This window comes from Eubalaena glacialis, chromosome 4 (assembly GCF_028564815.1).
Source record: "Eubalaena glacialis isolate mEubGla1 chromosome 4, mEubGla1.1.hap2.+ XY, whole genome shotgun sequence".
NCBI classification, from domain to species: Eukaryota; Metazoa; Chordata; class Mammalia; order Artiodactyla; family Balaenidae; genus Eubalaena; species Eubalaena glacialis.
Window position 1 is genome coordinate 182,772,972 of NC_083719.1, and position 25,736 is coordinate 182,798,707.

The 25,736-nt window shown below is 47.8% G+C and overlaps 1 protein-coding gene across 2 annotated transcripts in view; it reads right to left on the bottom strand.

Moving 5' to 3' along the window:
- Positions 1 to 1,462: 1,462 nt before the first annotated feature.
- SAFB (scaffold attachment factor B) overlaps positions 1,463 to 25,736 on the bottom strand; it is a 34,874-nt gene continuing 10,600 nt past the window's right edge. Inside the window, exons 3-21 of one of the 2 annotated variants that reach the window (XM_061190680.1) lie at positions 22,691 to 22,755; positions 22,399 to 22,609; positions 19,285 to 19,343; positions 16,702 to 16,729; positions 15,250 to 15,760; positions 14,777 to 14,826; positions 13,883 to 13,977; positions 11,932 to 12,081; positions 11,772 to 11,854; positions 11,316 to 11,455; positions 11,072 to 11,160; positions 9,374 to 9,480; positions 7,220 to 7,507; positions 5,942 to 6,079; positions 5,458 to 5,500; positions 2,789 to 2,907; positions 2,373 to 2,473; positions 1,927 to 1,993; positions 1,463 to 1,762 (exon numbers count right to left, since the gene is read on the bottom strand). In XM_061190680.1, coding sequence (XP_061046663.1) covers positions 1,645 to 1,762; positions 1,927 to 1,993; positions 2,373 to 2,473; positions 2,789 to 2,907; positions 5,458 to 5,500; positions 5,942 to 6,079; positions 7,220 to 7,507; positions 9,374 to 9,480; positions 11,072 to 11,160; positions 11,316 to 11,455; positions 11,772 to 11,854; positions 11,932 to 12,081; positions 13,883 to 13,977; positions 14,777 to 14,826; positions 15,250 to 15,760; positions 16,702 to 16,729; positions 19,285 to 19,343; positions 22,399 to 22,609; positions 22,691 to 22,755 — 2,462 coding nt within the window. In that variant the 3' untranslated portion in view covers positions 1,463 to 1,644. Of the gene's footprint in view, positions 1,763 to 1,926; positions 1,994 to 2,372; positions 2,480 to 2,788; positions 2,908 to 5,457; positions 5,501 to 5,941; positions 6,080 to 7,219; positions 7,508 to 9,373; positions 9,481 to 11,071; positions 11,161 to 11,315; positions 11,456 to 11,771; positions 11,855 to 11,931; positions 12,082 to 13,882; positions 13,978 to 14,776; positions 14,827 to 15,249; positions 15,761 to 16,701; positions 16,730 to 19,284; positions 19,344 to 22,398; positions 22,610 to 22,690; positions 22,756 to 25,736 lie in introns of both variants that reach the window. The other variant, XM_061190679.1, reaches the window with a different exon arrangement.

Consider the following 25,736-nt stretch of genomic DNA (forward strand, 5'->3'; position numbering starts at 1 on the left):
CGTGGTTGGACGTCCAACATGGGTCTCAGTGGGCTGAAATCCAGGTGTGGGCATGGCCGGTTCCTTCTGGATGCTGGGAAGAATCCGTTTCCTGCCTTCCCCAGCTTCTAGAGGCCACTGTGATCCTTGGCTGGCGTCCCTTCCTCTGTCCTCACAGCCAGCAGTGCGGTCTTCCGCTGTCGTGTCCCCATCTTGCCCTTCTCCCTCCCTATTTCCCTTACAAGGGCCCTTCTGGTAACTGGACCCACCTGGGTAACCCCAGATACTCTCCCATGTGAAGGTTCTTAATTTAATCCTGTCTGCAGGTCCCTCTTCCCACGTGCGGTATAAGCTTGTAGGGATTAGGAGGGGGATGTGCCTGGCCTGGTGGAGGAGGTGTATTCAGCCAACAGGTGGAAAGGCCTGGTCCTGTGTCTGTCTTCCCTTGTCTGTGGGCCCTGGGGGGACAGGGGCCCGGTCAGCCTTGGTTGTTGGTACATCTCAGCCTTCAGACAGGGCCAAACCCTACTTGAGTGTGAGATGGGAGCCAAGAGGCAGGCCTCTGAGCACTATACCCCTAATAGGGGGGGCCTGCCCCCAGCCCCATCCATACAGACCCAGGGCCCCTAGAGACAAGGAACACAGCTGACCTGGGGAGGTGGCACTGTCCCACCCGGCCACCCCTGGAGTCCAGGCAGCACTTGAACCCTGAACACACCTGCACCTTATGTGGGGTGAGGAACCCCCCCAACCCCGACTCCTCTGTCCTTCCCAACTCTCCTTCCACTCCGGCCCCTGCCACTCCCCGAGGTGGACTTCATCACCTGGTGGACTTCATCACCTGATGTCCAACAGCTCTTCTGCTCCTCTCACGGCACACGTGGTCATCTCTCCTCCCCACTAGGATGCAATCCCACTCACGAGGTCCCTAGAGGAGTCAGATTCAGAGACAGAAAGTAGGTGGTGGGGGCCAGGGGGCTGGGGACTGAGTGTGTGATAGGGACAGAGTTTTAGTTTGGGAAGAAAGAAAAGTTCTGGAGATGGACGGTGGGGATGATTGTATGACGCTGAGAATGTACATAATGCCACTGAACTCTACCCTTAAATGGTTAAAATGGTCAATTTCATGTTACCTGTATTTTACCACACAAAACCCACAAAACAGCCCGTTCAGCAAGGGTGTCTGTCATACATGGAGGCAAAATGTGCACGATTCGAACAAACATCTGAGGTATGTCACAAGGCCCCCGAGGACGGACAGACGGCTGAGACACGACCCAGACGGTCCCATGAACTCCGGGCCCGGGCTCACGCAGGCTGGAAGGTGTGTGCTGCTGGCAAAGTGCTTCTGGAAAACCCAACAGTCCCCGAAAGCTGCCCCTTTCCATCTTCCTTCCTTGAAGGAAGAGCTGTGGCTTAGCACTTATAAGTATAATTTCATTTTACTTAAAGACGTGAAAATAAAAAGACATGATGCTTTAAATAAAGGGTATGTGAACAGAAACACATTTATTACAAAAAACCAAAAAAACCAAAAAACAAATTCACATTGTATTGAGCTACAATATGGCAGCAGATAAAAAAAAATTATTGTACACAGTTTAAGGGAACTCTTAACAGAACATATTCTTGTTGCCACGTGACATAACACAGGAGCCCAAGCACTTAGTAGCGGCGAGTGAAGCGGGCGTCGTTGGGTCGGCTCCCCCGGTTCTGGCCCCCGAAGCCGCCGCGAGGGATCACATGGCCCCGAGAGGCCCCCCCGGGGGCAAAGCTGCCGCGCCTGAAACAAAGGCAAATTCTTTTTATTTTTCACTCAGTGGGCTCTGCCCTGTGCCGTGCTCTCTGGGGCCTCCTTTTAGCAGCAGTGACACCCGCCCAAGCACGTGGCACCTTCACCGAGGCGAGCCCACAAGCAAAGATGAGACCGGTGACAACGGGCCTTACCCTGACATGCCTCCCCGGTTCATCATGTGACCTGGCCCGGAGTGACCAGACATACTTCTCTCGCCGCCTGGAAAACAAGGAACACTGTTCACACAGCGCCTCCAGGCACAGGACGTCGAGTTCAGAGGACACAGGGCTCAGACAACTGCAGTCCCTTTCTTGAGCCACAGGTCCGTGGAGGACGTGTGGGCACACGGATTGCACACACCCACTCTCCTCACTAAGTCACAGTGAAGAGGAGCTACAGCACCCGTGGCACCCCTCCTGTGCCAGACCTCACCCACTCACCCACCCAGGCCGTAAGGAGCAAGGCCACACGCTAGGGAGAGCAGAGAAAGCTGCTCCCGCCCTCACGAGCAGTGCCCGACGTAGAGCAGGGGCGACCCCAGCGGCCCGGATGCCGTTCCACCGGGACAGATGCGCCTTGGCCAAGTGCCAGTGCTCACCTTGCCACCTCCTATGGTCCCTGTCCATCATGCCTCCGTCAGCAGCGCCCTGCCACGCACGGTCATCCTCCATTCTTCGGCCGTGGTCCCCCCACTCACGTCTGCCCCTTGGAGAAAGACATCTCTGATTTGGATTGCCCCCACCTCTGCCCTCCAGGAGAGCAACGGCACTGGGTTTGGGAGGGTGCGTTTAGCACTTTGTGACCCCAGCCCTTTGAGCAACGGGGGCTGTGGGGGAACGGAAGTGGCACTCGATCCGATGCTGCTCAGAGAGCTCAGAGGCAGCCTGGGCCGTGGCGAGTGCGCTGGGCCCGCACTCAGCTTATGGCCAAGACCAGGGGTCCTCGGCCGGACGCACCAATCCTGCCAGCTGGGTGAGAGGCCCCGGCGGGCACCATGGGACGTGAGACACAAACCTGGGGGGAGGAGGCAGCCCCCGGCCCTCGCTCATCCTCTTGTCAGAGCTGTATCCGCCCCACCCATCACGGGAATCCCGTCCGTGGCGCTCTGGTCCTCCGTGGCGTTCGGGGTAATGCTGGACGTTAAAGGGTCAAAACGAAAGACGGCCTCAGTACAACCCTGGATCCCAGGGCCTTTGGGGCAACAAGTTAATAATGACAAGGACGTTAACTCAGACAGGAGCCCTTGCAGGCCCGAGACAGTGCCGGCAGGCGTTCTGTACGCTGTCTGGGGCCACACAGGACCTTTCAGCTGGCACAACACAGCCGCACCCCCGAAGTCTGCTCAAGGCCTGGGGAGGAGCAGTGCTCATGGAGCCCAAGACCAAATTAGGTTCTCCCTAATCAGAAGGCAGAGATTCAGGCACCAATGGACTGAAGCGTGTTGGGGTTGAGCGACTGCCCCACACCAGCAACGGACCACGCTGTGCCAGGTGCCTGTGCTCAGAATATAATCAGGGAGCCACCAGAGCAGAAGAGCCACCAGGGATCCTTTGACATGATTCACTCCAGGGCCTGGCATCCTGTCCTGCTTTGTCCAGACACGACTCCTTGGCAGCCCAGCGGCTTGCTCAGCGGCATGGCCACGTGAACTGCTCGGCCGGCACAGACCCCAGGAAGATGAAAGAGGACGCCTCACACTCTAGCCCCTTTCCCTTCACCCCAAGCCTGTCCCTGCCGGCTGCAAGAAGGTCCAGGCTGACTTTCATGGAGCTGGCGAGGTGGCTCTGGCTCCACAGCCCTGTTCTCTTGTTGTTCCACAAACCCAATCTGTGGCTTTGGGGCTTTTGCCCCAGGACTATGGTCTAACTGAGAAGGAAGGAGAAAGGCGTCCTGGTAACGAAGCCCCTTGGGGTCCCGCCCCAGCGGCCCTGTCCCCGTCTGCATCCACGGGAATCTCCTGGGCCAGGGCAGGTACATGGTGGCTCCACATGGGAGCCCTGACTTCGTGGCCCTCGGCGCCCTGGGCAGCACCGCCGCCTGCTCCCCCCCGCCGCTTGTCCCCAAATGTGTACCCACATCGCACAAGAAAAGGGGGTCAATCTTACAAGATGGACAAAATACAACATTGTTCCTTCAAGGGGCAAAATCACAAGCCAATGTGTCCAGGAAAGTCAGTGCTGGCAAATGTAACAAGGGCTCTCAAACGGGATTCCGGAAGTAGTTCTATGAACAACCTTCAAGGTGCACTGACTTTAAAAAAATTATAGCTCATGCTTTACACAGCTTCATTTAATTTTGGACATTTGAGAATGACCTTTTATCAATAGCCTTCTGAAGACTAATTCGACAGAGAAACATTTAAAGGATAGAAGTTCATCTCAGCAAGACCTAGTTCTTTAAAGCCCACTCCCATCTCTCCCTGGTGTTTTAAAATTTAACCAACATTCTCCTGTCTAACAACCCACCCACCCACGGACCAGTTCAACAAGGCCCTGAGGCCTGTGCTGGTTTTCCCTTTCTGTGTCAGATGTCACCATTTGCCATTCGGGGCAGCAGTTCTGTCTTACTTGTGATTATGGACGTGAGAACACAAACACTCCTTTCGGTCAGGAGAGCACTATCTAATCAGATGAGAATAGCTCTCCATGATCAAGAGCAACACGGCAGGACTGGGCAAACACTTGCCGCAGACATGTATGTCATCTCATTTAACCCCCCACTCCACCCCACCCTCCCTCCCCTCCTTTCACAGCTGGAGAAACAGGCTCAGCAGAAGTGGTGGCACCGCAATGTGACCCCGGTCCTGATTCCGGAGCCTGGACATTTAACCACTGTGCTCAATGTCTCCACCAAAGGAAACCCATGACACTAGGAGTACATTTAGCTGCATGGGAGATTTATGCCTGGGAGCAGAGAAACAGGAATCACGTGAGGGTCATGGAATTGCTCCTGAGGTGGCAGCGAACTCCTCAGATGCAGTCAAGGAGCTTAGCCATTCCCAGCCATGTTCTCAGGCATGGAGGGAGGATAGGACTGAACGTCGGTGCTGGAGTCAGGGAGAAGACCGACCCACGGGGCAGCGATTCTGCCAGAATGATGCCCTGACCACAACTTTCCCTCATCCCTCTGATTCTCCAAGGAAACCCACTAAACAGTCAAGGCTCTTTGGAGAAGTTCTCAATCTAAATGTAAGATAGGAAAAAAGGAGAAAACTGAGCTTGTTTTCTAATGTGTTCATCCTGCAAAGAGAAAACGCGTGGGCCTGACTCAGTTGCTTCCCGAGGCTCAGCGGGGGCGTGTTGACCCTGCGACCATTGACACTCCAGGTGCACTGGGCTACGTGACACAGGGCATCGCGTCTGGTCAGCGCTGTGGGTCACAAGGCACTTCCCAACAGAGCCTGCCAGACTCATGCAAGGCTCTCCAGCACTTTAGTACCGGTGTAGTCACTAAGGTGTATAGAACCTTAGGGTCAAAGCCAAACAAGGCTTCAGAATGCTTGTTTGAATTTTGGGCCAGCACAGCACAAGTTATTCACACGGTCATCCCACAAAACGCTGCAGGTGCCGCACTCCCTTACTCGTTCTTCCTCTAACTCAGGTGGAGGAGGAAGAAGGCACGGAAAGGGAAGAGAACCAACTGTACAGGGAAAACTGTGGCTATAATCACAGCTTCTGACTTACCTGTCCTTCTCTTTCTCCCATGATTGACCTGGAACCTTCTCTCCTGAAAAAAACAATTTAAATGAAAGCATAAGGAGAAAGATAGGTCGGTTAAGTCCCCGAATGGAAAACATTTCCACTTGAACCCAGGTAATTCACACACACTCTGCTGGTTCAAGTGGGCTGGCTACTAGAAGCCTAGAGCCTAGAAGGGCCACTCGAGCTCTTTGTCATTAAGAATGAACCAGGACAGGGACTTCCCAGGCGGTCCAGTGGTTAAGACTTCGCCTTCCAATGAAGGGGCCTAGGGTTTTGATCCTTGGTTGGGGAGCTAAGAAAGATCCCATGGCTCAGGGCCAAAAAACGAAAACATAAAACAGAAGCAATATTGTAACAAATTCAATAAAGATTTAAAAAATGGTCCACATTAAAAAAAAAAAAGAAAAGAAAAGAATGAACCAGGACAAAGAAAACATGCATCAAGCAGGCAGGGTCAGTGGCTGACCTGTCGACCGAGTGGTCAGGGTAGCGGCCCCGGTCCCTGTGGTCAAAGTCGTGGAAGCGGTCCTGGCGGTTGAAGTCAGAATGGTAACGCTCATCCAGGGCGGCCCGCTTAGCTTCTGGCCAGTAAGCATCATCTCGCCTAGGAGAGGAAGCAAGAAAGAGGACGTGCATTTCCCCCTCCAAATAGATTACCTTTGTGGAAGCTGGTAAACTTGACCCTCCCACTGCCCCTATCACTTCACAGAACGAGAAGGAACTTTATCATTAGAGTCCACATGAGCTGAGAGCGCCTGGAGGGGTGATGTGGGATGTGACTGAAGGGCTCCATTCTCTCTTACCCCACATGCCCCTTGTCCCCCACAGAAAAGCTCAGGTCTCCCTATAGGACGGGATCAGTGAAGTGGGTGTCAGCAGATCCCCTCTGGGAACCTCTCACGGCCATGAGGGTTGGCCAGTCTACCAGGACAATTAGTACACTGCTGTCCTTCTATCCCGATGCAGACTTGACCCAGCAGACACCAAGTGGGGAGGACTTTCAGTAGCACTTGAAATGTACTGGTTCAAAACCATTTCTGACCATAATAGACTCTCCCCTCAGTATTTTGTAAAATGCATAAAAAGTCTTAAGACACCTTAAAGGCCCTTTACAGAAGTCTCAATGTTATATTACACAGGGACCTCTCTAACCCATGCCAGTAGAAAGAAAATTAAAACAAAGGAACAAACACACACCACCAGGCAGTCTCCCCCAAGACACCATGCATGTGGAAAAGCTCTGATAGGATCAATGCTAGGATTATCACCCCAGACTCCTGACAACAAGATCTGAAACAGGCCTTTCACTGGTGGTTAGCGATTTAGTATTCGTATGGCACATCAGCATGTCTGGGGAATTAAAAGCGATCTCATTAACAGAATGAACAAACACAAATTACTGCAATGATTACAAAACCTGGAAGGTGCCCAGAAGGAGGTGCTGGCCGCGTGCCCAGCCCCATGTGTTATGTGCTGCTCTGGGTATCTGAACTCCCTCCTGGGGGAGGGGGCGGTGGTCTGTGCTGGGACCTGAACCTAATGATTTAATAAGCACCTCTTTATCCAACCATTTCTCCACCGATCTCAAACTATCTCAGGTTCCCAAATGAAGTACAGAATACCAAATTTGACTGCAACAAGTACTTGTGCTTCCTTTTAAGTAAAAATCGTGTGTTAACAGGACTCTGGGGACCACGGCACAATTCTAAACGCCAGGGGCCACCTCAGGGGCGGCGTGACTTACCGCCCGTCGTCGTAGGGCCTCCGCACGGCGGGCCGCCGCTCCTGCTCGTAGCGCAGCTCCTGTTGGCGCCGCAGCTCCTCGCGCTCGTGGTGGATGCGCTCCTGCTCGCGCCTGCGCTCGTGCTCCACGCGCATGCGCTCCCGCTCCAGCCGCTCGCGCTCCAGCCGCTCCCGCTCCAGGCGATGTCTGTGGAAAGCCAGCCTCTCGCGGGCGATGAGCAGCCGCTTGCGCTCCTCCCGCTCCAGCTGCGCCTGCATGCACTGCTCTCGCTCACTGCGCTCGCGCACCCTGGAGGCAAACAGCAGAGGCTGCAAGGGCCCAGGAGCCGCAGCAGCGCCCAGCACCGAGGGCCTCTCGCAGCAGGGGGAGCTATGGATGGAGCCACGGCTCCGCCCCCGGGTGGGATGGGGGCCCTAGAGCTGCAGATACATTTAGCAACAAGCAAGGGCCGCTGGGTGGTGGACACAGCCCGGCTTGCAGGACCCTGCCAAGGCTGAGGGCACTGACAGCCCTGCTTTTGCAGGTGATACTGATGGTGCCCAGCGTGCTTCCCTCCAGTCTCCGTGTACAGCTGCCAAGTTGTCTCCTGTCCATCCTCTGCTCTGTGTTTAGACACATAATCATACCAGCAGAAATGTCTAACCTCGCCTTACTTTGTGTCTGCGTCTTAGAAAAAAATGGCTGCAGCTTCCCTGCTTTCAGGCACCATGTCCTGGACCCTATGTGTCCCCACCTCTACAGATGTACAGCATGCTTTTGGGAAGGAGCCCATGGAGTGAGAGGCCACAGTTCACATGACCACTCGCAGACGTGGGCCTTCTGGTTGTTCCCAGCCTCAGGGAAATGGCCACCCCGCCCCATTTTCTTAGCACAGGTTCCTCTCGGGCAGGTTGGGGGAAGTGGCATTGCTGGGTCTGGAACACCAGGATTCAGAAGCCCGTGCTACCTCGGGACCGCTCTCCAGGCTGCTGTGCCCCCCGGACAGGTCACTCCCACCACTACAAGCATCCGTCTCCCCCATCTGTAATTCAGATCAAATTAACAGATGGAAAACCAGTCTCACTGCTGTTTCCACCTGCATGTCCCTGATGCCTGGTGAGGCTGAACGTTTCACGTTTCATGACCATATGTACGCAGCCCCTTCTGTCCATCTTCTATTGGGTTATTTTTTATCTACTTCAAAACACCTTTACTACCATCTGTCACACATCTTTGCACTTTCTCTTTGCTCTTTCATTGTACAGAAGAGAAATTTTAATTTAGTCTACCTCTCTTTTATAAATTTTCAGTCCTTTCAAAAGCTCAAACTCATATTTACTTTTGCATTACACGGATAACTAATTTTTATGTTTATGCTCAGCCAGCAGTTTATGTTGACAATTTGTAGTGACGTGAGCCAGAGATCCAAAGGACTGTCCGAAGGCACAGCCAAGTGACCTGAAGCCATTCTGGGGCGAGCCCGTCCTTTTCTCACTAGTGGGAAATGTCACTTTTATCATGTTAAATTCCCACACGCACATGGGTCAGTTCTACTCATTTGCTAATTACTTCACCAAAGCCGCACTTTTTCTTTGCCCACTGCCTTTCCCTTTTCAGCAGAAAGTTCTGTACAGCGTACTACAGAAAACAGTGCTCCTGCCCCCTTTCTCAGTCTCATTCTGCTAGCCTTTTCACTAATGGTTCTTATTTTTTAAACTACAGTTTAAATTTTTTTCTTGACAGGAAACATTAACTGTCACTCAACGTGATTGACAACATTTCTGTTTAGTTTTTAAAAATTATGAGGACCTTGTCTTGGGCTTATTTAAGGACGAGGACCTCTCAGCTCTCTCACTGGGTCTGTCCCACTGTTTTTCCCTATTCACAGCTTCTGGAGCAAATTTGGTATGTTCTGTTAGCTAGCACTACTGTCCCAGGAAAGCATTCCATCTCCCCTGCCATTGCTACCTCCCAGAATCTTCAAAATATCTGCCTAAGAGTTTGAAAAAAGTCACAGAAGAAAGCCAGTGCACAGGAAGTCTGTGAACTAAAAGCCAAAGGAGCAGAGGTTTAAAGCAATATTCCACCCACAGGGGACTCGGAAAATACCCTCCCAGGACAGAGTTATCACCAGTCAACACCCAAACCAGCCCACATTCCTGGATTCTGACTCACCTGCGGGACTCTGAGTCTCGTGACTTCCTCGACTCTTTGACTTTATCGAAGGACACAACAGACCGCTTCTCCCTGCTGGCTGATTTGCGATCCTGGCTCTTGGAAACCTGGTTCACCAAGAAACATTGAAAAGTTAAGGTAGAAACAACAACAGGAAGAATTAGGTGTGTCCAGGTCCAAGCATCCAAGATCAGAAGTGAAGATTAACGTTTAACGAAACAATCAGGTAACAAAGCCTTCTCTCCTAATAAACTTCATGTTTGCTTATGCGTAATTCAGAGTCACAGACTGTCATTACCATTTAATGCTAAAATATGACTCATGGAGTACTTTCACTAGTCAAAATGGAAATGAGTATCTTACCAGAAACTTTTTGTAAGATAAAAAAGTATTTTTTTTCACTTTGTCTTTGGCGTCCAAAACACATTCTTCAATATTAAACATGCGGCGATGCCCAATTGAGGCTACTTCTGGTATGTTTGAGGATTCCTTATTTGTGCCGACTGCATTATTTTTTGAGATCTACCCGCCTCAGTCCTCAAATTCACACTTCCAATTTGCCATTCTACATCATTTATTATAAAGTAAGGGGAAAACGCTCTAACACAGTAAAATATTTGCACAAACACAGGCTGACTGAAATGTCATAATAGAAATGTCAGCTTGCAACTGGTCCACAACATTCAAAAGCTTAAACGGTTTATCTTCTGGGCAGCACAGGTTAACATGGCAGGCCTGAGGCTGGTGTTAGAGAACTTGGCATTCAGAGTGTCCCTAGTCAAGAGTTAACTGGCAAAGGTGGTTCACTGTGCCCAGACCATGCAAATGATGGTTTGTGCTGAAAACCTGCTCTCCTTCGGTACTTGCCTGGAGAGGGGACTATGTGACCAGCCCCAGTAAAAACCCTGGGAGCTGAGGCTCCAACGGGCCTCCCTGGGCAGAAGTATCACCCTCAAGCGGCTGCACTGTCGCTGTTGCGGGAGCCATCACGGGAGGGAGAACACAAAGGAGCCGGCAGGGTCCCCTCCAGACTCCCCCCACCTGTCTTTCCCCGCCTGCCCGGCTGTGTATCCTCTCTGCATCACTGAAGCCAATCTTGACCATGACTACAACTATGTACCGAGTCCAGGGGGCCCCCCAGTGGATCTCAGAATGTGGGTAGCCTTGGGGACCTGGACCCACATCCATCAAAGTTGTAAGCCTGTCAAAAGTTAAACGTATGAATATCAACAGCTACCCATGACCCCAGCGGCAGGCAGAGTGAAGTGGTAAGAACCTAAGGACTGGCACTTTGTGGATTCCGTGTTCTGTGGAGCATCTGCAAGGAGTCAGAGTATGGACTGGCTGTAAAGGCGGGCCGGAAGGCTGCCTGGGTCACACGGGGGTTTAGGAATGCACGATGGAGAGCTGCTCAAACTTCCAGGCTGGCAAGGAAAATGGACTACTGTACCCTGATTCAGGCAAACAAAGCCAACCACTCCCATAATTGAATTTGAAAATTAGTTATAAAAAACCAAAAAGCAACAATTCTTATCATACAAACTACGAAGCAAAGCTTTTAAACTTTCCCATTTTTAAAGTTCAAAAAAACCTACATTTTGAAAAGGCTGACAACTTTTCTCAAGCTCAAGAATCCCCTAAAACACACATAGGAATGTCAGAGGAAATAAATACCCTAGGCGAGAAAGGAACACTCACTCTGTCCTTGGATCCTGATGTTTTGACACTGATAACAGGTACACCTTTAGATTTATCCATCACCACAGTCCGCTCAGTTCCTCGACTTCCTACAGGAAGAAAGGAGCAAGATAAGAAGTGGCACCTCCAAATGAGGAACAACACTCAACTCCATAGAAAACAAATGTAGTTTGTGTTGCCAACTAACCACACCAGCCAGGAACAGAACACAAGGTGAAATCTCCCATACCCATCGGTCAGCTACCTGATTTTGTGGTTCGAGATCGTTCTGAAGGGCCAGGTTTCTGATCATCCTGATCTTTGCTCTTTTCTCCACTTCCATCTTCACTCTTTTTAGCATCATCTTTTCTGTCGGGCTTCTCTTCTCTCTTAAGGTTTGCAGATCTAAAAATAACATCCCAGACACAAGTGGGTAAGAAGAGATATTGAGGGGAAAAAAGCCAGCGACGATGACAGGACTCTTGCCATGAGCACCAAGTGATGAGGAGGCTGCCTCTAAGGCATCAACAGGATGGAGAACAAGGAGCCTGGAGAGGGCCTGGAGTCATCTCCCAGGACTGGTGGTGAAACCGTCCTCAATGAATGCAGAAAAGTAAAGGAGGCGAGGGCCTCACAGCCTTCCCCATCCGTGGAAAACGTGAAGGACGTGAAATGAAGAAAAGGGTCACCTTGGCCACAACCCCCTCGGGAAGAGTAATACCTGTCAGCATTGCTAGACTTCTCTTTTTTCCCCTCCCCTTCTCTTTTGTCAGAAGTTTTCTTCCCAGCAGGTTCATTTTTTGCCTGAAAAAGAGAATCAGGTGGAAGTATTACCTTATTTCCTAACATGGTCACATCCCCGGAAGAAAACAGCCCCTTACTTTTTCCACTGAGATCATCTTCCCGTGGAGCTCTGTTTTGTGCAGGTGGTTAATACATTTTGTGGCCTCTTCTGCCGTGGACATTGTAACAAAGCCGTAGCAGCGAGCTCCAGGACTCCGGGCATTGGTCACAACCTTGGCGCCCACCACCTTGAAGGAAAGCACACAAATATGGCTTGGACACGAAGCCCCCCCACAGACTCCGACACTGCGGTTCACGCTGCTTCCCTCTGACCCACCCCATGTCCTGCTCCCCCCCGCCCCCCACCAGAGACACTGAGAACAGGTGGACGACAAGTAGCAGGTAAAGGCTGGGGAGGGTAATGCTATTGTCTGGCTGCTCCTACTCCATCCTGCCTGTTCCTCTAGGGCACCAGGATGACAGCGTGGAGAAGAGAGAAAGTGAAGCAGAAGGCAGAGTCCTGCCAGCATGCCGTTAACACTATGTAAAATTTGTAAAGAAATGTTTCTGAACATGCAGTCATCTACGTGGCCAGTGAAATAGGAAGACACATCTACAGAAGGAGAGCGACAGGACAGGTTTATAAAGAGCGCTCTGTAATGCAGAGCCCATCCTACTACTAACAAAACAAAATTCAAGGAGGTGTTTCAGGCACTACAGATACATCCTTATATGCTATTTAACTCTCCCAACAACCTCAGTAAGCTGAAGTTAGGGACAGCCTTTTATGGCAGAAGGCACCATGGCTCAGGAGAGGTCCCACCAGAACCAGTGGCCATGGCCGGTATTCATCCTCATTGTGCCACATGGAGTCTTACCCCCAAAGGAAGGTTTCAGAGTGGTCTGGTCCCTTATTCGAGCCAGCAATGAACCCAAGACACTGCAGGCTCCAGGCTGACACTTCCCTGCTGAGAGCAGCCATCTGCTTTGAGGGCCAAAGCAGAATCAAGAAAAGGGTCCCACCTTGTATTACTGAGGCCCAGGGAGTCGTGAGTTATTCTGAGAAACATGTCAAGTTTAGTTTTCCTTGTTAGTTCCTGAACGTCAACAACCAAGGTAAATGACGTTGGTTTTCTCTGTTATCATTGCTGAACCCTTACTACGAACACGAGCCTGTGCCAAGTCTCACTTGGCCAAGGCTGACTGAGAGACACGGAGGCACAGGTGTAGCAGTTTATCTGGAGGTGAGTCCGGGAAGCATGGGGAGGAAGGGGGAAAGGGAGGGGGAGAAAGAGGAGGGACTAAAGGCAACACACGGGGGACTGCAGTTGGCACCCAGGCGGGGAGGTGGCCCACCTGGGCGTCATGGCCACCCTTGCTGGGCTGAGGACGGAGGGAGACAGGCAGGGGTGGCAGAGAAGAGGGGGCTAGAGCTACCCAGCTGGGGGTGAAAGCAGGTGGGCAGAGGCAGGGCACCAGCAGCTCTGCTCCAGTTACACACGCCATCGTAATGGAGGCAGCGACTTTGAGGGCCCCCAGGTGACGAGATGAGGTTCACACGGGAGAGGCGACATGCCCCGGCCACACAACTCTGAGCGGCAGAGCTGGGGCCCATAGCTGCCCACACCGGCCTGGCTCCAGAGATCTTGTTCATAACCATATCTACAGCTTCACTCGTGTTCTGTAATCACCACCATCTCACAAAAATGCTACCAGCACCTTCCCACCCTGCCCTCTGCTCCACCCTCCACAGCCCTCCCTGGGTTTAAGGCCTAAAAGCCAGAGAAATGGATTCAGGAAGCTATCAAGTCGTGTGGTGGCTTGGGGGCCGGGGAAAGGTGAGAAATACAAAGTGGACGTGGGCTCTGGGAGCTCCCACTGGGCTTGCATCTCTCCCCGTGGGGGGGCGGACCCGCCACGAGCAATGTGAGCAAATGTGAAGTCAAACAGCGGCACGCACAGTCACTTAAAGTCCTCACTGCGTGGGGACAATAATCTGCGCGTAGAAGCCATACTGCATGGGCTTAAAAATCTCATCCCCGGTCTTACCTTCCCATACTTGCTGAAAAGATTCTTCAAATCTGTAGCTCTGGTGGTAGAAGAAAGTCCACTAACCCAGAAATTCCTACCACAACTGCTACGACCTATCACAAAAAAAGTTTAGGTCAAAAACACGACACCAACAAAATCCTGAGTCTTAAAAAAGCTTAAAATCATTCCAAACCAGACACTTTCCCTACTTGTCCCAGATGCCAGCAGTACCCAAAGCCAGCTGGGGTGTGGGGCCCCGCCCACTGTCCTTACACAAGCTCTGGAGCTGCGCACTAGGCAGATGGGACCACTGGCAACGCCACTTACTATGGCGAGTCGGGGGCTGCTCAGCCCGTGGGAGAGTCCCTTAGCTACCAAATGGCATCACCCAATCCAGTGAGGCGACTTTGGAATGTAAGACAGGTGCTATCAGTGTAGAACCACAGAGCACGACCTACCCCTGGTTTTTGTTCTTATTAGAACACTGATTGAAGAGGAATCTGGACCAGCAAAACTACTTCTCAATCAGTGAATCAATAAAGGGCTCTGGTGTTGATAAATCTGCAATACCAGGGAAACTGCTCCCCACCGCCCCAAGGAATCTGAAACTCGAAGCATTTTCTCCATCTGCAAGTGTCACCGTGGTTAAGGAGATTGCAAATCAGAGGGTCAGTCAGGACAGAGGAGCTCAAAGCCCTCTGGCAAAATCAAGCATGAGCATCAAATCGATGTGTCAACTCTGCCCTGCAACCCAGAACCTGCAGTGAGGAGCAGGGCACAGAGTGGAGAAAAGGCTTCGAGATGGGCTCACAGGCACATGTGAGGCAGAGATGCGTGTGGACAGCCCAGAACCAAATACCCGCCACCATGGGGGCCAAACATGCTCTTGGGGATGATGCCACGTTGACCTACCCTTTTCCTCTTTGGAAAGCCTTTTGGTATCCAAGTCATCTTCGACAGAACTAGAGACAAAAGACAATGTCACTCCAGAAGGAAGAAGCAGACAGAAAACAAACTCAAAATTATAAAATACGTGCTGAGGTTGCATACCTACCCGAAATTTAGTTCTGAAAAAATGATACCCCGACAAACGTGTATTGGAAATCTGACCTAACCATAAGATTTCAGACCCACAGGAGTTAATTAATTCTGCTGGGCTAAAGATAATTAGGAAGAATTAAAGAAAACAACCATGATAGGTTGAGAAAAGAAAAAAGATTATGTAATCAGCTTAAAATAAACAAAGAGAAATAAAACATTCTTTAGAAGTAAACTACAATTGCATCAGTCTGGCTGGCCAATTGCAGAAACAACAGCTTATGTGTGTCATTAAACGACCAATGAAAAGGAGATAGCGTCTGGTCTAAAACTGAGAAAAAACAAACCTCATTTTCTGATCAGCGCCCTCACTGGCTGAGGACTCTTTAGGAGCCGGAGGGACTTCATTACAAGCTTCAAAAGCAAACTTCTTCACGTCTTCTTTGCTATCCCTGGGGTCTGGGCTTGAGGCTTCCGGGGGCGCTTCCGAGGCCTCCTCGCTACAGGCTTCCGTGTGCTCTGAGGCTTTACTACTCTGCTCAACTGGCTTCTCTAGCCCTACAGGCTCACAGTCCGTCCTCGCGCCATCGCCTGTCTGCTCCACGGGCTCCCTTTTCACTACCGCTAACAGGGTGTCTGCCTTGCTCGACTGAGCTTGTGCTGTTGACTCGCTGGCCAAATCTAAATCACCCTCCTCCGGATGGGCGCTGTCAAAAAGGTCCTCTTCCTCCGCAAGCTTTCTGTCTGGCCCCACGCTACTTGTTTCCTGTGCAAATGGCTGCTCCAGCTCGGAACCTTCTTCTTTTACTGGCTCAGATTTACAAGTTTCCCCCAAAATGTCGAGTATTTTCTCATTTTCTACGGATTTAACAGGAATAGAATGGCACAAGGTTTAATTACCAGGGAAATAAAGCAATCACAAATGTGGAACTGGCACGGCTGCCACACTAACACGAAGAGAACTGCTAGCTACACAGAGATTGGAAAACCCGCGGGTACACAAAGTTACACTGGTTACACTACCTGCGCTCCAACCGCCTGCGAGAGCAAGCCTCTACGCTACATGGAAGAGAAAAGCATCCCAGAGATTTAACCCCCGTAACCTTCTGGCTGATTCTTGACAGTCTTCATTCTGTTGTCGTTTATGTATGACTCTTCCAAATTTAGCTTCCAGAGTCCAAGGTGCTTAACTGAATGTATCACCATTCACTGAACAGCTCAATTTCCAAATTTCTTTGAATTTCTTTTAACAGAACAGTCCAACATGAAAACCAGAATCTCTTCCATCGGTGCTCTGAGATATTTGCAGTCCAGAAAGTGAACAGTTATTTGTTTGGAATTCTCATGAAGAAACTCTTTCCTCTTCTGGAATCCAGTTACGTCTCAATGTTTTAAACCGTATCTCCCTACCACTGCCTGCACTGCCTGAATTAAAAACCACAAAGTTAAGATACTGCCCAATATCACAAGATCTGTTCTGTGGGGTACAGAGGTATTTGCTCTCGAGAGGCATGCAAACTCTCTCTACATACGTTTAAGTGCCGTGTACATTTAAAAAGGCATGAGACAGTTTCATCTCACCAATACATTTTGCGAATGAGAAGTCAGCCACTTTCACAGATCTGGTGATATGGCTGGGTTTCCAATCTCTATGATCCTGGTATGTTCTGGATCGTAAACCTTTAGAACAATGTATACTACAGTAAGGTAACTTTTTAAAATTAAAGAATTCAAATTAGAGAAGGTGGAAAACTAGAATGGTTCCAAACCCCGCTGCTAAGTTTTTCATTTAACAGTACCTGGCTCCAAGGATGGCTCTTCAATTTCCTGCAACAAAAAATATAAATAAGATTGTGCCAGATGGATGAAACCTAGAATTTATTTACACCAAAAACTGTAATAACTAAGAAGGGAATTTTAAAAACACAGACAAGGGACCTCACAAATGCAACAGGTGGAGAACCTGCTTGTTCTGGGCAAGAGCCCACACAGCTGGCATCCCAGCCCATTCACCTCAGCCCCAAGCCCCACAGCCCAGGATGCTCTCAAGGGGCCTGGTTTATTACTGTTGTTTGCTTTGCTGCATTTCCCAGCGCCTGGCAACACTGTATCACTTTTAATGGTGATGAACCCATCACATGCTTGTCTGTCCCTCTAAATTGTCTTAAACGCTGCCCTGGAGGGCAGTGTTTTCATTTTTTTCTATCTTTAGTGCCTAATAGAATGCCTGACACATATCAGATAATCAATTTTCACTTAATTAATATAGCATTAGTTTCCAAAAATTGAAAAGATCAAGGGAAAGAAGGCACAGGTGGCTTGACCTCTGCTCTTTGCACGGTCATACCACCCCTGCCCACCTGGTCAACTGAGCCCTCTCCAGTGTTACACATGCCTGCTTCTTTATCTCTTCTAACCAACAACCCACCAGGCAGCCCTAATTCCTAAATATCCCTCAAACTCTTCCCAGGAAGCCCTGTCAAGTCACACCATTGTTATTCCTTGCCGACAGTAGCGTTGGTTTTACCACCCCCATTCCCACCTCCCTCTCCAGCAGGGCCATCTGCACCTCACCCCACCCCTGACAAGTCCTACACATCCCTCGGCATTTAGCTTAGGGGCCACCTCGTCATAGAGAGGCTACCCAACTAAAGGAAGGGACTTTCTCTCAATATGTGGTCCCTGACCCCTACGTTCCCTCTGCACAAACTACAATATTCTGGAATTCCAGCCAGTGCTGATAAGCACTGTCTAGGTTCTAGGCACAAATTCTAGTACCTTACTATATATATATTAACCAATCATCACACAGCCCTAGCAGGTTGGTACTATTAGTATCATCCTTCTTTTCACAGATTAGGAGACAGGCACAGAGTGGCTGGCAAAATTCCTCAAGGACACACAGCAAAGATTTAAGCAAAGGCAATGTGACTGAGAGTCTGTTTATCAGTCCAGGCCTCAACTCATCGCTCTGTTTACATAGGAAGGATGGAGACCAACCTTTCTTCTCATGCATCTGACACAGCACAGGTGCTTAGCATATGAGTTACATGGACGTGAATGGCTTGCAACTTCCACTGGGCACTGACCTGCCATTCTGGGGAGCCCTAGGAAACTTCACTTTCTTAATAGTTTCATTTATTTGTAATCAATTCTTTTTCATTTCATGCTGGGAATTAAAGATTCTACACTGAAGGAAACAATCATTTTAGGTAGAACAATTCTCTCCTAACTTTCCCTAGAGAGAAACGCGTATGTTTCTATTTGTCGCTGAGAGGGGCTATATATAAGCGTCTGGTTAGGATAATGTATACAGGAGTCTTTGACCTACAGAGACACTCAAGAAAATGACAAGACCCGCTCCTCCTTTCCCTTCTGAGTCAGGAACAGGCTGTGTCACTTTGCAGCTGGAGAGAGACATCAGCCCTAAAGGTGAATTGGGTTTCACCAAGTTTCCTTGAGATTTGCACCCTCCTCAAGGCCGGGGTTCTGGCTCGCTAATAACAAACCTTGCCCCTGCCTGGCAGAAGCAAATGAAGATCTTGTCTAAAAGGTGATTTCCAATTAAGCAGCATAGGTGACATTATTAAAACAAACAAAAAACAAGGACTGGCATAAGCTGACTGGCAGTCAGCTTACTTATGACTGGCCTAAGTATTTTCATTTCCTCACAAAACTTTCTACTGAAAATTAGCTATCCAGCTTTATTCCAACAGTTTACATCTACAGGCTGGCAGAAAAAGAAAAAGGAAACTCAAGATCCACATTTATGCAAACCATACCTGAAAGTTAGGCCACATCTCATTTGTTCTCATCTAAGATTTAACTTCTACACAGATGGTAGTCAAACAGCCAAGATGACACAGTCATCAAAAGAAATCTGTGTACTTTGAGAAAAACTTCCCAAAGGCAGAACCAGAACCCCTGAGAATCCATCTTTCTTCCCAGCTGTGAGGTCAGCGCTCTGGTCACCCCCTTGCATCCTCATCCGTGCCCCATTCGTCTCTCCTGAGGAGGGGGTGTCCCCCTTGCTGTCTCACGTCTCATCTAATAGTCTTTCTGCAGAGGATGCCATCCAGAACAGACCCGACAGGCTGCCCTTCTCCCACCAATCAAATTAACAAGAACCCCGCAAACACACCCTCCTCTCAGCTGCAGGGACGCCACAGTGCTTGGAAGGGAAGCCAAGACGATGAGCCCTTTCCAATAGGCATGTTATATTAGTGGAAAGTGGAAAGCAAAACCCCCTCTACAGAAGCCAACAAAGGAAATAAACTTTGCAATGACTTTTAGTTGGGACTGCCATACAATATTGGAAGTGGTTTCCAGAGACTGTGGTCTAATATTTGATTCTAAAATTATTGAGACATACAACAATTTACCTGTAATATAGTGAAGTCAGATGATGAAGTATCTAAATTGTTTATAGTTTCTTTGTCCTCTACCTGTAAAATAAATGGAGAATAAAATTTATTACATCAATAATAAGGTAACATAATGGTACATCCGTACAGTGAAAAGCTACAGTCATGAAAAGTCACTTAAGATGAAATTCTAAACACAGTGCAGGAATCAAAACAGCATTATAGGGCTTCCCTGGTGGCGCAGTGGTTGAGAGTCTGCCTGCCAATGCAGGGGACGCGGGTTCGAGCCCTGGTCTGGGAAGATCCCACATGCCGCGGAGCAACTAGGCCCGTGAGCCACAACTACTGAGCCTGCGCGTCTGGAGCCTGTGCTCCGCAACAAGAGAGGCCACGATAGTGAGAGGCCCGCGCACCGCGATGAAGAGTAGCCCCCACTTGCCGCAACTAGAGAAAGCCCTCACACAGAAACGAAGACCCAACACAGCCAAAAATAAATAAATTAATTAATTTAAAAAAATTTAAAAAAAAAAAAAAACAAAAAAAAACAGCATTATATTGTGATTCCACCTCAAATGAAAGAAATGTACATAAACATATACCTGCAGACAGACTAGGAGACCCACTAAAATGGTATCAGTTTGGGTTTCAAGATGCAAGCCAAACAAACAAAGAAAAACAAAAGTCTAAGTTAAGCCAAAAAAAGTACAACTGGGCAGTACATGGGCTCTCCTGGTAGACTGGACCACCAGGTTTGGGGCTGTTCTTCCAGGAACAGCATCCAGAATCACGCTGCAGAGTGGGTTCTTGGATTTCCATGGCCACCACAGCTTGCCGAGCCTGGATGCTACTGCTGCTGGGACTGCTGCTGCCCACATAGGAAGGGCTTCTCCGGGAACCCTGCCACTCAGCATCATCAACTTCCAAACTGAGTGTGGGGACAGAAGCATAGGACTGGCAAAGCCCAGGTGACCCATCACTGCCCCGCCTGCAGGGGAAGAATAACTGGTATGTTGAGCTTCTACTCTATGAGGTGGGCTCCGTCCATAAGGCAAGGGATTCCCCAAATATAGAAAGGGGGTTCATAAAATCATTGTTGTGTGACCTAACATAATTTAGATTGTTTGTTATAAAGCCCTGAATGTTGGTTTACTTTTTTTTGGGGGGGGGGAATAGTTTCAAAATATTTTATAATTAGCATGTATTGTTATTACCTTTACTTGACTAGGAAACCACCTTGCACCACTCCTTCCTTCCCCTGACACAGCCATCTCAAGACATTCTACACATGCTCACAAGAGCATGGGCACACACGCATGTGAAAGACCGTCTCCCCTTTCTCTGTCTCCATGATTAGTAGCATATTCTGTTCCCTGCCTTACTTTTGCTGCCATCTTGGAGATTATTCTAGTTCATATAAATAAGCTTAGTTCATTGAGATGGTATATAGAAGTAGTAGCTGTATTACTGGAAGGAATAATAAATGTTATAGTAACAGTAGCAATAACCCTACTGCCATCTGCTATACAATAGGTGCTGCTCTAAGCTGGGGTCAAGGGCCAGATAGTGAGTATTTTAGGCTTTGTAGGCCAGACGGTCTCTGTCATGACTATTCTACTCTGCTGTTGTATCCAGAAATCAGCCACAGACAATTGTCACAAATAGGTGTGGCTGTGTTCCAATAAATCTTTGGCCAGCTTGATGACTTTTGCTCTAAATTAGCGATAAGCATTCATCTATTTAGTCCTCCTCAAACCTACTAATTTTGCAAATGAGGCCCAGAAAGATTAAGTAAATTAGCCAAGGTCACACAGCAAGTTAAGTGGCAGACCTCTAGTCAATGCTGTTAACTCTTAAACAACTGCTTCCACTAAACCATGGTTATTTAACCATTACTGATAGACATTTAGGCATTTCCAGGCTTTTGTTACTGAATATATTATTTTCTAATCACAGGGAATAAAACAGCCTTAAGGAAAAGCAGCCAATAAGGAAGGGTTTCACTGCTCTCGTGTTTCTGGTACTCCTTTTTAGGAAGCCAGTGAATGAGACTCATCAAAAGATGAAACAATTGCATACCCTATCTGTGTCAAAATGACTCAATCGTTTCTCAGAACCACCACCCCTCCCTTTTCAAAGATGACAATCTGCTACCTCTAAGGGTACTGAGGATCAGTTCCAAAAGAAAATGCAAACACATTCCAAGGAACGGCATGGGTGGACCAGCAGAGAATAGGGCTTCCTTCCCCCGGGAGTACTGGAGTACTCGGGAGATACTCCACAAAAGATCTGAGGAGGACTATGAAAACCAGGTGTCTCCTAGGTCCTAACACCAAGCCCTAGGAATTCCTACAAAGACGCCTCATGGCTTCTATTTTTCATTGCCTCTTCTGGCTACCTGAGAAACGTTCATCCTCACAGAAATGACACAATCCAGTAAATTTAACGGCACTGAGACAATGTGGTGTATGAGTTAAGTACATGGACTCTGGAATTAGCCTGGTCTTAATTCTTATTCTCATATGACCTATATGTTGCCTGGAAATATTTCTTTACCTTTTTACTCCCCAATTTCCCCAACTGGAAAATGGGCATAACAGCATCTATATATCACACTGTTGTTGAAAGGATTAAAGGAAATAATGCCTAATGTCTGGCAGACAAAGTTCAATAAATAATGCCCACCATAATTGCATCTAACAAGAAAAAAAGCTAAGGCTTTATAAAAACAACATCAAAGTTAGTGTTAAAGATTGACTAGGCGAGTACCAATTGGTTGACAGCAAAAGACCAACTTTCAACCTCTGTTTTGGTATTTTCAAGGCATCCCAGGTGTTACACCACAGACCAATCTCCTATAATAAACAGGAAGATCTACAATAGTATCCTCAAAAGGCTTAACACCGCATGATACAAATGGAGAGCATATACTTGCGTTCCTCACAAGACATCATTTTTCAATGAAGCAAAGTGTGTTTTTCAGACTCATCTGATTTTTACATGTGAATGGATTAGCCCCCATTCTACTCAACTGGCATTAAAAGAACTTAACTCCAAATATAAAACTTATCATCTATTAAGCTATTTGAGGAACTATTACGTTTAGGGTACACTGTAGAGACACTGCCGAGTTACCTACAGCATGTTCTTGAAGAGGCTCAGGAAGCTCCTTCATTTCTCCCTCGACTAGCTCTCTACTATCAGACAGGGACTCCGGGAGATTATCAGCATCGTCGTCGTCCACACAATCTGCAACACTTCCATTATCGATTTCTGCTTCATCCAACACACTGATATCCATCATGTCGATGTCCTGCAAGTTCTCCAAAGTGGTCTCAACATCCTCCTGTGACAAAGACAATACCACCATCAGATGACTGTCATGGGTCCACGCACGGACCTGCTTCACTGACAAGGCTGCACATACCTGTCCATCCCCAGAATTTTCCTCTAGCCCGTTATCTTCCACACCCTCTTCTTCTGGTTTGCGCCCTGGAGGAATAATTTACAGCATGAGATCATCGATATGCACTTTCCAGATGTGACAACTTTCACTTTTATAGGCCCTAAGCACTACAGAAATAAGACAACCTAAAACACCCGTGGCACTTCTCCATTTAGGAACACCATAATCCAGGAATGGTAAGTCCATTCTGCATAAGGCAGCCCCTCTACTACCCCCAAGTAGAAGTGGTTCTGTTCTTATCAACTGGCTGTGGAAGTATGAGGAGCCTGAAATGGATTCTTAATAAGGTGGAGGTAGACTAGACCTTTTCCAGGCCTGCCCTTCTTGTTAAGTGGCTTTGGTTACGGGGAGAAGAGTATCTTATACAAATGTGCCGCTTTGGGGACTTCCCTAGCGGTCCAGTGGTTAGGATTCCGCACTTTCACTGCCCACAGCCTGGGTTCAATCCCTGGTCGGGGAACTAAGACCCCGCAAGCTGCGTGCTGTGGCAAAAAGAAAAAAAAGAAAAAGAAAAAAAAAAGGGGGGGGGGAGAAAAAGTGCTGCTTAAAAAAAAAAAAATCTATCTATCTATTTACATGGCTGTGTTGGGTCTCAGTTGCAGCACGCGGGATCTTCGTTGCTGCATGTAGGACCTTCGTTGCGGCATGCGGGATCTTTAGCTGCGGCAGGAGCTAGTTCCCTGACCAGGGATCGAACCCGGGCCGCCTGCATTGGGAGCGCGGAGTCTTAGCCACTGGACCACCAGGGAAGTCCCTGTGCTGCTTTTTAGTTAAGGAACGTGGAACATGTTTTCCCACAGAGACAATGACATAAAAGGAAAACATAAAAAAGCAAAAAGAAAGTAAAAGCCTTTCACAATTTTACCATCTAGAGTTAGCCCTCGAGCTATCATACAGTGGCATATATCGATAGATATCCTCCCATACTGTGCCATGTATATACATGTACTTCGCCTTTAAAAATGGCACTGTACTGCCATTTTATAATCTTTTCATTTAATGTATTGTGAACATCTTTCTATATTTTCATAGCATTATATGGAGACACCGTCATTGACGTAAGTAGTACCTATGGATGGAGATTTAAGAAAATGCTTATAAAATGAACATTCTGGTAATTCTTTTTTTGCATCCAGGTAATTGTCGTATTAGGACATATTTCTATAAATGGCATAGTTGGGACAAAGAGTATGTACATTTTAAAGTCTTTTATTAAAAAGGAACACCCCATATATTATCGTGATACCCCAGAGGAAGAGTATTACAATCCATAGTTCCATTAACAGTGAATCAAAGTACCAATTTTTCTGAATCTTTGTTAAAATCAGCTATTTCTTTACCCATGCCAATGTGCTAGGCAAAAAAGGAATACTTGTTTTAACCTGAATTTATCTGATCACTGCTTAGGTTGTATTTTTTGGTCAATCATTTGCACATTTGTAAAAATTTCTCATTTATACTCTTTCCCCAATTAAAAAACCTCTGTTCCATTTCTCCTCATTTTTAATTTGCATGTCATATACACAACACATTTTCTCCCAGTTCTTCACCAATCTTTTAGTTTTGTTTTTGGGTTCTGGGTAAATTTTACTTTCATGCAGCCAAAGCTATTAATCGGTTTTTATGTGTAAATGGTTTTTACCTTCATGTTTAGAAGCCCATCTCCACGCCAAGACCACACAAATATTCACCTATATTTAGTTCTTTTCCGATTTCATTTTAACATTTGATTCTTTCACTTTCCTGCTGAGTAAGACTATTTTACAAATGCCTGTTCCATCTGGAAACTGATTTCCCAACACCATTTACTAATCTTTCCCCCCCACTGATCTGAACTGTTGGTCTATGGGAAGAGGTGCTCATCAGCCACCTGTCCTTAGCTGCACAACCTCAGGAGGACTCACTTCCTGCGAAGACTATCCCCCCAAAGCAAAGATCAATTTCTTAAGACTACTAAGTGTTTTTCAAGTAATATAAAAGAACTAGACATTAATTTGCCTATATTTAATGATTAATCTCGTAAGTGTATATAGAATTTGTGTGTGCGGGGAGCTCAACCCTAATCATTTATACCATCATTCAGACGTTAAAAAAACCTCTCTCAAGGATGAGAATTTTCTTATAACATGTGTTACTTGATTCTTCCACATTCTAATTTCACTCATGTTCTCAGGAATATCTTATTTAGGAACACAGGGAATTGTGACACTAATACTAGAATGCAATACATTACGTGCAAGTAGCCTTGGCGGCTGACTGGGAACCCCAATACCATTTTATAATATTCCTATGGCAAAACATGCCTTGAGCTTCAAAAATGTCTGGAACTCAACCCAGTGGTCTTTGTAAATATGCCAGGAAGATACACCAGCAACGTTTCCACAGACTTACTGTATTTGATAAAGCTGGTTACCATTCTAGAACATGCACATTGGTTTTTGCCCAATTCCACTGAATTACTACTAGAAAAAAATCTAAGTAGACTACCACAAACTTGCCACCCTTTATACTGCCTTTCTCCCTTTCACAAGAAAGGCAGCAGGTTTTCATCAGGCAGACTCAGATCTCACGACCTACTGTTCTCCTGAGCAGTAAGCACAGGTACACTGCAGCTCAAATCCCTTCCACGGGAGAACTCTCCCAGCTAAATGACCTGACCAGAAATGTCAACAGAATATGCAGTTTTAAGAACGTTTAGTCTTCAATATAGAAAGCACACCCCTACTGGGATGCTTATCAACAATCGCCTACTTTGGGGGGAAGTAGGTTTGGGGAAAGATACCCTACTTTCCAAAGACGAAAAACAGTGTGTCTAAACGAATCCAAAATTAATGTGAATGAAAAATATTACTCTGGCAAAAACTAAAGCGACTGTTTTTGGTACTAAGGGAAAAGGTACCCCTCAAAGCCTTCTTCCGCAGAGTAAAACGCCTCCAATGTTCGCAGTCTCCAAACTACAGGCCTCGCTCAGCACTTGTCTCCATAACCTGCTTCCAGCCCCTCGCCT